The 12,703-nt window shown below is 41.1% G+C and overlaps 1 protein-coding gene across 2 annotated transcripts in view; it reads right to left on the bottom strand.

Moving 5' to 3' along the window:
- rxrgb (retinoid X receptor, gamma b) overlaps window positions 1–12,703 on the bottom strand; it is a 32,149-nt gene that overhangs the window by 8,476 nt on the left and 10,970 nt on the right. For both annotated transcript variants that reach the window (XM_073477307.1, XM_073477306.1), the window contains exon 2: window positions 2,634–2,869. In XM_073477307.1, the coding sequence (XP_073333408.1) occupies window positions 2,634–2,869 (236 nt within the window). The remainder of the gene's footprint in view (window positions 1–2,633; window positions 2,870–12,703) is intronic.

The following is a 12,703-nucleotide window of genomic DNA, read 5'->3' as shown; positions in this document are numbered from 1 at the left end:
GGGTTAAGTGTTGTAAATAATCCATAATTGATAATAACTTCCCTCAAATGCATTAAAACTAAAGCTACAAGCCTGTTATGAAAATGTAAGGAGAAGAAACGCACAGATAAGACAAGTGTTTGTACTTTGTTACTTCCCACCTCTGCTTGTACTTAAGTATACTGTACATTCCATCACTGCCCATGAGACATAAAGGTGTGAACAAACCACTGAGGTTAAACCAACTTTCACTCCCTCCCACTTAGCGGAGCTAATGAAAACTCTTGAATGAGGAGTGAGACGTGTTCGAGGCGGAGCAACAAGTCCAGCTTCCTGTGGCTTCCACATATCTCTCTCTCTCTTATCATCCTTTTACCCTTTGACCCTCTCCTGCAGGATGCCTATTTGCGCTGTGCATTTGTTTGTTTAGTTGTTTATGTGCAAACATCTGCAATCCAAGTGGAAACAACAAGGTTGACCTACATATGCCCCCCTGTCCTATATAGTTGATGCAGGATGACATCTTTCCCACAGTCACCTCAGGCTCTTCCTATCACTTATTTACAATACGCACTCTCCTCTGAATCTCCTCTAATGGCAGTCTGAGCTCAGGCCTGTGACCTTACAGCAGAGGAGAGTATACAAGAGATTTTTTTTCTTTTCTTTCAGTTTTCCTTTAGCTCACTAGCTCTCTACAGCACCACCACCGTCTCCCACTCTATAAACCCACGGGCAGACTATCACCCTGAAATGAGCATTCAGCCCTCTGCATACTCGCTGCGAGTCAGCGGTGAGCAGCCATCCCTCCACAGCACAAATAATTAATTTTACACATGTAAAAAAGAGGTCTTGTGGTGCATTCAAACAGTTGTTCAGACAAACATGCTGCTTTCAGACAACATACTGCTTCAGAAAAGGCCTACAAGCACTGTATATGGATTATTGATGCATCATACATTCTTTATACAACACATGGTATGAAGAACACACTGCTTCATACATGTCAGGTTCACTTGGGCCTTTTACAGACCACACATGCATCTACTCCAAGAAGGGTATTCATCTCTTAAATAAGCTGATTAATCAAATAGTTGATTGACGGAGAATTAACCAGGGACTTTTCTGATAATCGATTCATCATTTATTTAAATTTCTACGCAAAAATGCCACAAAATCACTGCTTCCACCTTCTGAATTTGACAAGACGCTATTTCTTACATACTATACCTTTAATCTGAGTTTTTAATGTCATCTCTTGCTGTTGTTACTGGTTTGTTTACAACTAAACGCAGCATTAGACGTATAAATATATTGAATTATATATGTGTAAATATATCTGTAATTTATATCAGAAAATACTGAGCGGGCCTTTTAAAGAAGTGAGAAGCAAAAGAAGATAGTAGAAACACAAACATCACCAGAATGGACATTTAGCTATAATATTGACCATGCTTATGTTTCCGGCAGCCCAGCACTGCTCATGAACTTAATTTCACCCTTCGACATAGTATGAGATGTTACATGACACAATGACTTGATGGCGGCTGGGTGATCAGATGCTGGCAAGCAGTGAAAAGACGGTCACGCCATACAACCGTATCAATGCTGACTGTCCCTGAAGGCACAGATCCATACTGTGATTAAACCAGCATATATCATTGTCCGCTGTGCCCTGCAGCACTGGCCTCGATCCAGCCTTCGAAGCCATGTGTGTCGCTATATGTGCAGCTGATCATCAAAGCACTGAGCCTAGTGGGGTTTGTAGTTCATTCAAGAGACCACTTAAAGAAAGCAGCTCCATTAGCCGTCTCTGCTGTAGTCGTTTGTGCTAGACAGCGAAGAAAGGTAGTCATGCATGCGTTTCTGTTTATTATTTATTCAATCTAAAACAGCTTCACAGTGAAATGAGCTGTGGATCGTGAACAACTTCGAAGAGAGAGTGTGTGGTAAAAATAAATGATTAGAAATGGTTAAGAAGAGCCAAGAAATCCAGAAAAAACGGGGGCTGCTCTTATTCTCCTTCTCCTTTCTCTCAGGAATCCATTAAAGGCTTAATAGTCGGCCTGCGTCTTAAGTCCCCTCGCATGACAGCAGTAACACAGAACTCAAGCATGACCTTTTAGGGCGAGAAGTTTAAAGGTCAGTAGAAGGGTAGGGGAGAGAGAGGAAAGCCAAGGTATGCCAGCCAAACACATTGGATATGGTTAACCTTCAACCTCCCGTCTGCTGTCGGAGATTCCAAGACCGAGAAGCACATGATCGACCAGAGAACATGATAGTTCAACAAGGACTGACCTTGCCAAAAGTAGTTATTTGAAAGAATATGGACCGCTGTCGATGATGGTAGGAGCTTAGGAAGAGTGCAGCGATGAAAAGTAATTTAATAACATGAACTTTGTCTGGTGTTTCCAAATGTCTTTCCAGATATTATACGTTTTCACTTACTGAGGCCTTGAAAAGGCATGTCCGCAGGTAGACTGAGAGGGTGAAATACAACATTTCACTGCAACTTGAATGCACCAAACATCATAATTAGAACATAAACCTTAAAGCATTCATTTGAAGTATTGAATTCCCTTTGAAAAAGAAGCAATTTGAAACACATGTCCACAGCTATCTGAAGACCATCGAAACACCCACACACATTTTCTCACCTGTGGACTGTTGAGTTGTCCAAAGTTCATGTTGGGTGTGGACGGCAGCGATATGGAGGGTGAGCCCAGAGAAGATGTAATGACGGGGTATGGTGAGGCCAGGCCGTTCATTGGCGAGCCCAAAGTGGACATGGGGGACGGCAAGGGCCTGGAGGTGCTGATGACTGACGGGTGACCCATCATGCCGCCCATGTGAGGGGGGTGGTTGTGCACCGTGCTCATTGGCCCTGTAGAGTCTGGGAGATAAAAGGATTTATAACGAGTCAGTTGATTAGTACACACTACACGTTACAACAAATTCTGTCTTTGCTATCAGTACCTTATTGCTGCACATCCATTAGAAATGCAGCAAAATGATAATTCATTTGCAGACAGGCAACCTGATGAATGTGTGTCCAATATTCACTTTCGTTTTTATTCAGTTTTGGTCTATCTTGCTCTTTAGTAGCAAAATTATCTATCTTCATTAGCTAGTCACTTGTCACTAGTCACTTTAGCTATCTGCTGTTAGGTACAGTGGGTTTATCTGAACTTCTTAGCTAAAAACAGTTGCCTGCTATGGCTGGGAACAATTGAAAATGAACCAAAACATTGCCTTTGCAAAACCAAAACAATGAGCTGAAAGGCACTAAAATGCTCACTAGTGCTCCTTTTCTGGAGTGCTCATTTCTGTGAGTTTGTCAAAGGACAAGTTTGACAGTACACATAGTTTTAACTGAATTGAATCCACTGTTAATACAGAAATACTACGTATGGTAGGGGGAGCAACACACACACATTTCTGCCACTGTGGGTTTCTCAAAGCAAAGCAAAGCAAAAGACATATGCCAGGTGTTGTGTGGTGAGGGCGAGCAAGGGAGGGGGGGCGTAGCTGCTGCAGCTGCTCATAGCCGGCCAGCTCTGGAGGAGAGAGTCAGGTGCAGGGCCAGACCTTCAGGAGGAATAAACACCCGGAGTCACATCGGATTCTGCTCTGATCTGGAGTCGTTTACAGCAGGAGGAGAGCGGGTGACCAAATGTAACACACCATTACATTGAATAAGCTTGTGGATTTCTCTGTTGGAAGTACACAACTCAACAAAAGATATAACCCTTACTCTATCCCAGCAGCTGACAAAAAATAATCATCTCAGTGAAAGAGTACGATATGCTGTATATCCTGAAATAACACGTTAGGTACTGTATGAATGGATTAAACAAGCCTGAACATATCAGGATATATTGTTGAATAACACTGCTATATATCTTTATGCAGTCAGTGTTGTGTAAACATGGCTTCACAGAGTGAAGCCCGCCTGACTTTGGTCACAGGGTGCTGACTTTGCTTTGCATCCATTGATGTGAACTGACAGGCTGGCATTTACATAGATGACCTACTTAGAAAAGCTGTCAGTCATCCTGGTAACTGGGCGTGGTGTGTAATTTCATGCATGTGCTGTAGCTATGAGGGCATTCATTCGTCATCATCGCAAAATGGGAATACCATACATACAGCGACAGTATGTTCATGTAAAGACCAGCATGTACTTTGCACATAGTGAATATATACAAACGCTGCTGGCTGTCACAGCTTGTTCTGATACAGACAGATGCAATAAGCAGCACCTCCCTGGGCTAATGTCGATGACTCAAACAAATGAATAAAACTGGGTTTTTCGAGCAAAATGTTACTGATGAAGAGTGACGTGCCACCATATGCACATGAACATTAATCTGAACGCTCAGAAAATTCAAAAGCCTCGGCTTGACTGTCAGTGCACCATCCCCCCACCTTAACACACACTCATACTCAGTGCGATACTGGGCCTGATGCCACTATTCTTAGTTAAATGTAATATTCCTGTTTGTGTGTGTATAAAGGTAGGCAGGGGCACGATGCACACACAATGAAAAGCACCTATGTTTCGGTTGCTTAAAAGATGTCAACAAAAGTAATTTCTCTCTCTTTGTTAACTCAAAGCTCAACAAGGTGCCCAGAGGTGAAAGGAGTGAAGGATCGAAAGGAGCATTTGATTTCAATTATCAACATCAAAAAGAGGATAAGTGATTTTCCAGGATTTCTTTTTCTCTCCGCTCTCGCCTACTTGTATGAGAAAAAACAAAACAAAACACTTTTGTTGTGTGTGTGTGTGTGTGTGTGTGTGTGTGTGTGTTTGGCAGCACACATACTCTAAAAGTGTCGTTTTGTTTTTGTTTGTTTTTTTCTGGAAAAAGCGTGGGTTTTGCAGGTGAGGAACACACAAGCTGTTGTTTGAAAGTTCCCATCTGCCATCTTCTTTTTGTTTCTGTGTTTCACAGTTTGTTCCACATTGACTGGTGACATTTTGTTAGTAAACTTTAAAAATTTTAAATTGGCCATAAGGCCTGCAGTACAGTAAATATGGTTATTACATCAACACTCGAGGTAAAAAGGTCAGGTCAATTGCCACCATGGCAGATTTTTGAAGAGCAATTCCAAAGTTAAGAATAGTCCGGGACTCAGATGACATGATGATATGATATATTGCATATTCTTGCTTTCAGGTACCATTGACTCAGTCGTTTCAATTTTATAGCCTTCTACACTGATTTTAGTTACAGATATAAAAACTGAGTAGATGGTAGAAATGTTCAGTGGCATGTGAGGAAAAAACTCACCAAAAATCACAAATTTCAGACCCTGGTTGTGAGTCTTTTCTACTGAAGAATACAGGAAACATCTTTTCCAATGGACAAAAATACAATCCCTTGAAAATCCATTTTACATTAGCAAATATACACTATTGCCACTCAGCATGGAAGCTAGATTTAGGAAAACTCCTCCATATCGACCCCAGTAATCTCACTTCTACAGACCTGATATATGAAAGTAGCTCTTATCCAAACCAATTATGAAGCTCAGCTTTACTGTATGCATCATACCCTATCATTACACGTGTCAGTATATGTTGTAGGCAGTGATGTAGTCCTGTGCTGAGCACTATCAAGATAAACTAGTTTTTCCAGTCTTGACATCTACAAGTTTCAATGTACTGTTGCACATTTCAATACATATATATGTGAGTGGTTGAATGTAACTTTCTTATGAGATTTTCTATGATAGTATATTGTGTGAGATTTGCATTTGACTTCTTATAACTCTGTTGTAGCTAGCATTTATTTCCTTACTTGAATTCCATATATCTTATCTCGTCATTCTTGTTTTTGTGATTGTTGTGGTTTGCTTTAAAACTCTTTCTTTATATGCAACACACAAATATAGATTAGCACTACATGGTCTTATTTGATCGAAGGGAAATGCTAAATGCTAACACTGTGATATAAAATTCACGGAAAATTCAGAAGTTCTACTCGCCCACAGGCGGTATCTGTCAGAGGAACATCTTGTATGTTTACAAAGACGTGTCTACTTCTGAGAAATAGTGATTATGATATTGTTTCTGCACGTCAAGTTTCCTTAAGGGAAATAACTACTTGCTAAATACTTTGAAATCATTTGGAAAAATGTTGCTCTGACAATTAACCTCTGGCTGTGATTAAGCACACATTAGTTTCTCCTCCGCTGGATATAAGAAGCATAAACTCTTTCTAAAAGAAATGGAAACATTGAGCAATGTGAGACAGTTGCTCTCAGATTTCAAAGAATTGGGAAACAAGAGAGGAATGTCACATTGTCTGCCGCCTGGATGCAGGACTTTTTGCATGAAGACACACTCTAACACACAGCTGGCCATTCACTCCCTCTCTGAATGCCAAGGAACAGATGTTGTGCAACTTCCTGTTTAGCACAGAGACTATAGCCTCCACCCCCTTTCTCACCCGCCCACTCTCTCCAGCCCTCCACAACCGATCCCTGGCAGGCAAATATGTATCAGGGCCTCCCTCTCTCTATCTCTCCCACAGAGCTGAGTGGATACACAAGATATAAAATACAATTTAAAAGCAATAAACTCTTAAAAACCGTACGCTACGGCCTATGATGCAACACACAGAGATTTAAATTCTACAATGGTGGGAGTGTTTTCAGAACTTTTTTTTTGGAGCGCACATTTGTCCAAATAATGAGCTTATGTAATGGAAGGGCACTGTACAGCATGTACTGGGTCTGATTTTGTGCACTGACCCCTCTCTTTATGTCCATGGCAAATTCCCTTGGGGGCTCGTAAAGATCTATTCTAGTCCAGAAGTGCTGAGTAGGAGATTAAGTAACAGGGCTATCGTCACTCCTGCCAAAAATTTGCCAACGTGCTCTTGTGGATTTCAAGACCAGCAAGATGAAGGTTGCTATATAGAAATTAGGGCTGCAAGATATGGCCATTTTGACAAATATTGCAATTACAATATGATTCAAGATTAGAGGGCATGATCATTTTTGCATCACAATCTAATTTTCAATGAAAAAAATCTGCTGAAATCATGATCATGTGACATTTACTGGGGTCTGTACACAACAAACATGTTTTCTTACGTCTGGAGAACAAGATTTGTTTACCTTTATCAGAAAATTGCAGCTTCTCGCAATTTGGATGTTGCACTAGGCCATAATGCGATTTTGATTATATTTCGATTGATTGTGCAGCCCTAGTTAAAATCTGAAACAGACAAACGTTGTCAGATGTCACTTTGGGCTGTCGGAAATTGTGAGGAGCATTTTTCAAATCAATCACATGTGAAAATAATCAGCAGATTAATCGATAATGAGACAAATCCTTTATTCCAGCCCAAGCTTACTGTCAGTTCTAGTCGCAGGGTGATATGGCATAAAATAATATTGCAACATTTTTAATATGATAATCATTTAATAATTTAATAATGCAACTTTATACATATCTTGATATTTCGAAATCTACTCAAAAGCACTTCATAAATGCTAGAGCTGGGCGATAACATCAAATATCACAACATTTTTGACCAACTACCTCAATATCAAAATTGTAAGACTATTGTAGGGATGACTCTTGGAACAATGATATTTTGAATGAATAATCATCAGTAATGTGGACATAATGACTAACTGGGTAAAGGCAAGTCTGGTGAGTTCAAAAACAGGAGAAGACAACACTTATGCCATATCAAGATATAAAGGAATCTATCGAATCAAGGAATCTAAAATCTAGTCTCATGTCACAATAATGATAAAATATTGCTAAACTGCCCAGCCCAATACCATAGTTAGTGGGGTAACATCCTCAACCAGACCTCAAAATAATATATATTCAGTATATAATCAATAGTGCACACCTTTCAAAATGGTGCAGGATTTGGTCACGATCAGAGGGCCAAATCTGCTCTGGTCCCAAACATGCATTTATCTTATGCTCCTAGTAACTCACAGACCATTAATGTGACACTATTGCTGAGGTAAATAGCCAATAAATCGATCTTTGGATTCTGGACCTGACCTGGGGTTAAGAAAACTTTTGACACAAAAGCTTTTCTGACATTTTCTAGTTTCACCAATCAGCAAACAACATACAAATAAATCAATTCATTATAGAAACAGTCACTAGATGCAGTCCTATTTGAAACCTATTCTGTCAACATGACATTACAACTGTCTAAAACCCAACCTGCATGTTTGAGATGAAACCAAAGATGACACAGGGGAACACAAAAGCGCATGGACAGTCAGCTGGTGGGATGCCTAACAGGGAATGGCCGGCGAGCTGAGCATGCATTGTGAAGAGAGTGTGTGTTTGTGCATGCATTTCTTAAGGAGGCCAGCATGTTCAGCGGAGGAAGCATAAATCGGCCCAGAGCAGCTCAAAGGGGCCTATCCTCGAATGACCCGCCTCAACCGGCTGTTCCATCTCCATTCTATGTAAATCACCTCTACACAAAGAAGCCTCTGGAATGTACAGGCCTCTCACACGTTGCACAACACAGAGAGACATTAGTCGGCACTGGGAGGTTGATCACAGACAGACACTCATCATTAGAAACTCAGAATTCACACAGGTTTAGTTCCAGCGCTTCCTGTCAGACAGTGTTAAAACTGATACAGTGCTGCAGAGACACAAGCATCTATTTGAGAGCAAACAAACAGACAGAGCAGTGAAGGGCACCTTTGACCGCTGGCGCCGCAAATCAAAGGTCGCCTGTTGCCAAACTCCTGAACTAAGTTCAAAAGAGTTCCTATCTGCGGCAGCACACAGTCACACTGATCATTCCCAGAAATAAGTGCACAGAGGGGACGTGAAACAAAGTGTTCATTACAGCATTTCATCATTACAGCATTCAGACAGAAGCCCAACAGAGTTTGATCTGAATTAGGGATGGACGATACCTGAAATCTACACTTTTCACGATAAATTCACTTCAACAGAAATAAATGCAGTAAATTAATTTCCTCTGATATGTTTGACTTGATTAATTTTGATATGACCAGTCAAAGATTCAGGGCAGAACTGTGGGATAATGGATTTGTTAAAAGTTGTAGCTACAGTGTTATAGGAGTAAAAACAGTCTGCTGAAATATTATTAGTCTAGGTCATTTTGCTAAATTCAGTTTGTTGTTAAGTCCTAATATGAACTATTATAAGCATGATATAAACTAAATAAGAATTTGTCTTGCTGACATTGGTATAGAAACCGTATATAAATACATCCAGCGACTAGGGTTGTAGCGGTAAACCGGTGGTTTGAAACCCGACTGTTGTCATACCATACATTTGCTCATCTAAGGTATTACCGTTATTAAAATATTTGGATTTCAATTTCATATCAAGTTTCATGTCTGTCAGGACATACTATTTCGTGAAATTATACAAGTATGCAACCAAAAAAAAATCCTGCTGTTTTTATGCCTTTAAGAGTCATTGTAGCTGATACTAATAATAAAAACAAAATAATGTAATACCGTATACTGTAATACCATTAAAGATGGTTGTCGTGCCATGAAAATGCTGTTGCTCATGCTGTTGCAAACCTACCAGAGACTTCCACAGACTACTACAGAACATGTACTATATAGTATAAACTGTAGTGAGGACAGACCCTAGCTGACCTAGTGCTAAAACGACGAGTCGATAAACTGATAAGTTGAATGACAGAAAATTAATCAACAACTACTTTAATAACTAATTCATCATTTAAGTCAACTGTAAAGCTCAAACTGCAAACCATCCTCTGTCTCCGGTGTCTCATATATTGGGGTTTGTTGCTTTTTTTGTGTTTTGTAGCATTGTAAATGAGAGATTGTTGAGGTTTTGCACTGTTGGTCAGAGAAAACAACCAATCTGAAGTTGTGCTTTGGAAAATTGTGATGTCCACTATTTTCTGGTGTTTCATAGACTAAGCAGTAAAAGATTAGACGAGACGAATGAATTGATAAAGAAAATAATCGCCCGACTAGGAACTATGATTAGTACCTTCATATAAAATGCTCACATCCGGTTAAAACATGACTCTTAAATCCGTATTTCTTACATCCATGTGTCATTTACACATTGTCCTCCATCACTTTTTAAAAGCATCATTTGTAAGCAAATAGCAATGAGAACACCTCACTCTTCATCAGCACCTTCATCTGTAGCTGGCTGCTTTTGTTTCTGGTGTATCTGAACCCAGAACTTAATATGTATATGCACTACGCTATAAACTAAGGCTAAATAGTAGCCTCCAACATGTGCAGGACAACTGTTTTTGTACATCAGATAATAGATGTGATCTGCATATAGTGTAAAATCACATTGTAATATACTTGATGGGCTGATTACATAGCAAGATACAGTAACTAGTCAAGCATAAGGTTTGTAGACATATCAAGGCCAGTAAATTACCATGTAGCTTGCTTAAGTAGTTTCTAATGTCCTCTCCCTTTTTCCTCTTGGATATTACATAGCCTGATCTCCTTTGAGCCCCTACGTCCCCACCACTTTTCAACACAAAGTGACACCATTGCTTATATCACAATGTAAGCAGGTAATCAGAGACAACTCCAACATACACAATACCACATCATCATCCCCACCACCATCAAACAGCTGCCGTACACTTCAGATGATAATTTATGTAGGCCAACCACAGTTTGTTCTAACATTTGTGGCAGAGAACAGCCAAAGCCACAGATGTATCACACTGATCTGATGATCAACAGGTTTAAAGAAACATCACGGACCACAAACCCTCTAAATCCCTCACTGTTAATTACTGGGTAGTGGCTGCATGGAGCACTCCACTGTGTGGTAATTCAATAAGCCCACTAACTAATAATATCTCCTGTCTGGAGAGCAGAGCAGCACTGGGAGTGTACACTGGGGGGAGTGGGTGGAGGTGGGGAGCAGCAGATCCACTCCTGAACAACAACACAAGCCTCAGATTAGTCGCTATGAAGACGGATCCTCAGCGTGTGCATCGATCTCTTTAATACCTGCTTTGTATCTGTGTCTGCGTGTGTGTGTGTGTGTGTAGCATGTGTGCGTGCTCTCGTGCTCATATCTGTGGCTGACAGTGCTGTGACCATATGACAGAGAGCAGAACGCATCCTAAAGTAATCAGACGGACAGCCTGCGGAGCTCATTAGATGCAGCAGACATGTAATTAAGAAATCTCTTCACTGCCAAATGAGCTCATGAGCACCGGCCGCGAACCCTCCTCTGACACACACTCCACATCTTTCACATCAAAAGTAAAAAAAAAAACAGACATATCTTCCACGCACACTGGTAGCGCAAAACCGCCACCCTTTAAACATTCATTTCTTTGCTAAATGAGGTTGATGTCTGATCAATTGTGTCAGTAAATCCTCTTATCCCCGGGTAAGTATCTGCAGCTCAGCGGGCCAGCTGTCAAGAAGGTGGGAGGCCGACGAGGAGGGGACGGAGGGAGGGACAGAGCTAGAGAGGAAGGCAGGGAGCGATGGATGGACGGATGGATGGATGGATGGATGGAAGGGGATGAGGGGTGGATGATGGGGGAGGGCATTGTCCCGCTACGAAACGGCTTCCCTCCCACATGATCGCACCGTCACACACGCCTAATCTCTCCGCCTGGCAGAGAATATTAGATCATCAATTGGGAAAAGCCCCTGTGTTTTTCTGCACAGCTGTGATTTAGGAGATAGAAATGGTTTTTGGTGAGAGAAAATGAGGATATTCTCTACTGTTACATAAACGGCAAACTGTCCAAAGCTGCCTCAAGGACACCTGTTCCATTTCATGACTGCCTTTTTGGAGCTGAAGAGCCAAAATAAATATAGCCCATAATATCAGTTGAACTTCATTCAAAAACAGATTCTATAGTTGTTTATCGTTCCTACTTTGTTGAAAACATTACGAAATAGAAAAATGTTTTTCCCATAATGGCATACGGCTGTGACAACACAAGCTAGTGAACTTCTCTGACCCCAAATTCTGCCCTGTAGTGAACTCACACAATTTCCCTGAAAAGAAGATAAACTCTGCTCCCTGGCTTCCTATGCAGCCTTCGCAGTTTCCCTTTAGCGCTGCTTCATACAAAAGTAGATTTCAAGCCGAGCTAATGAACATCGTAGCAATGTATAGGCCGTTGTTGTCGCGTGTCCTCACATCCAAAGACGCTGCAAACTTGCCAGCGGGGTAATTCTTTGCACGGAGGCAGAGGATCGATGAGGAGGCCAGGGCTGAGACAGAGATGAGATAAAGAGTGTTTTGTGAGTGATAAAAAAGTTTTGAACTTAAACAAGAGATAACACAAGTCCGCATGCATGGACAGAACAGGCTGACCACGCAGTCCTGGAAAAAACAAACAACCATGTGGACTGAAAGGTCCAGCAAACCGAAGCATCCGTCTGATGAGCTAACTCAGATGACTTCCGAGAAATATTCTCCCGCTGTTGCAGAGGGCTACAGGGAGATGGGTATGCCCTATCAACACACAAACACACACACGCAGAGACACACTACACACTAAGCCACTCAACTCATGAGTGTGACCCAGTGTGTGACCAGGGCGACCTGACCTTTGGACCTGTGACCAGATCCTAGAAAGAAAGCCAGACTACACAACCAGCTCAGACGCTACAGTAAGCCTGATGTACTGGGGTGAAGTGGTGCATGAGAAAAAAATCTGAGAAAGAAAATATGTTCAACTCCGGCCAAGCTTTCATTAAA

This window comes from Pagrus major, chromosome 11 (assembly GCF_040436345.1).
Source record: "Pagrus major chromosome 11, Pma_NU_1.0".
NCBI lineage: Eukaryota > Metazoa > Chordata > Actinopteri > Spariformes > Sparidae > Pagrus > Pagrus major.
This window is presented reverse-complemented; position numbering and strand designations above follow the sequence as displayed.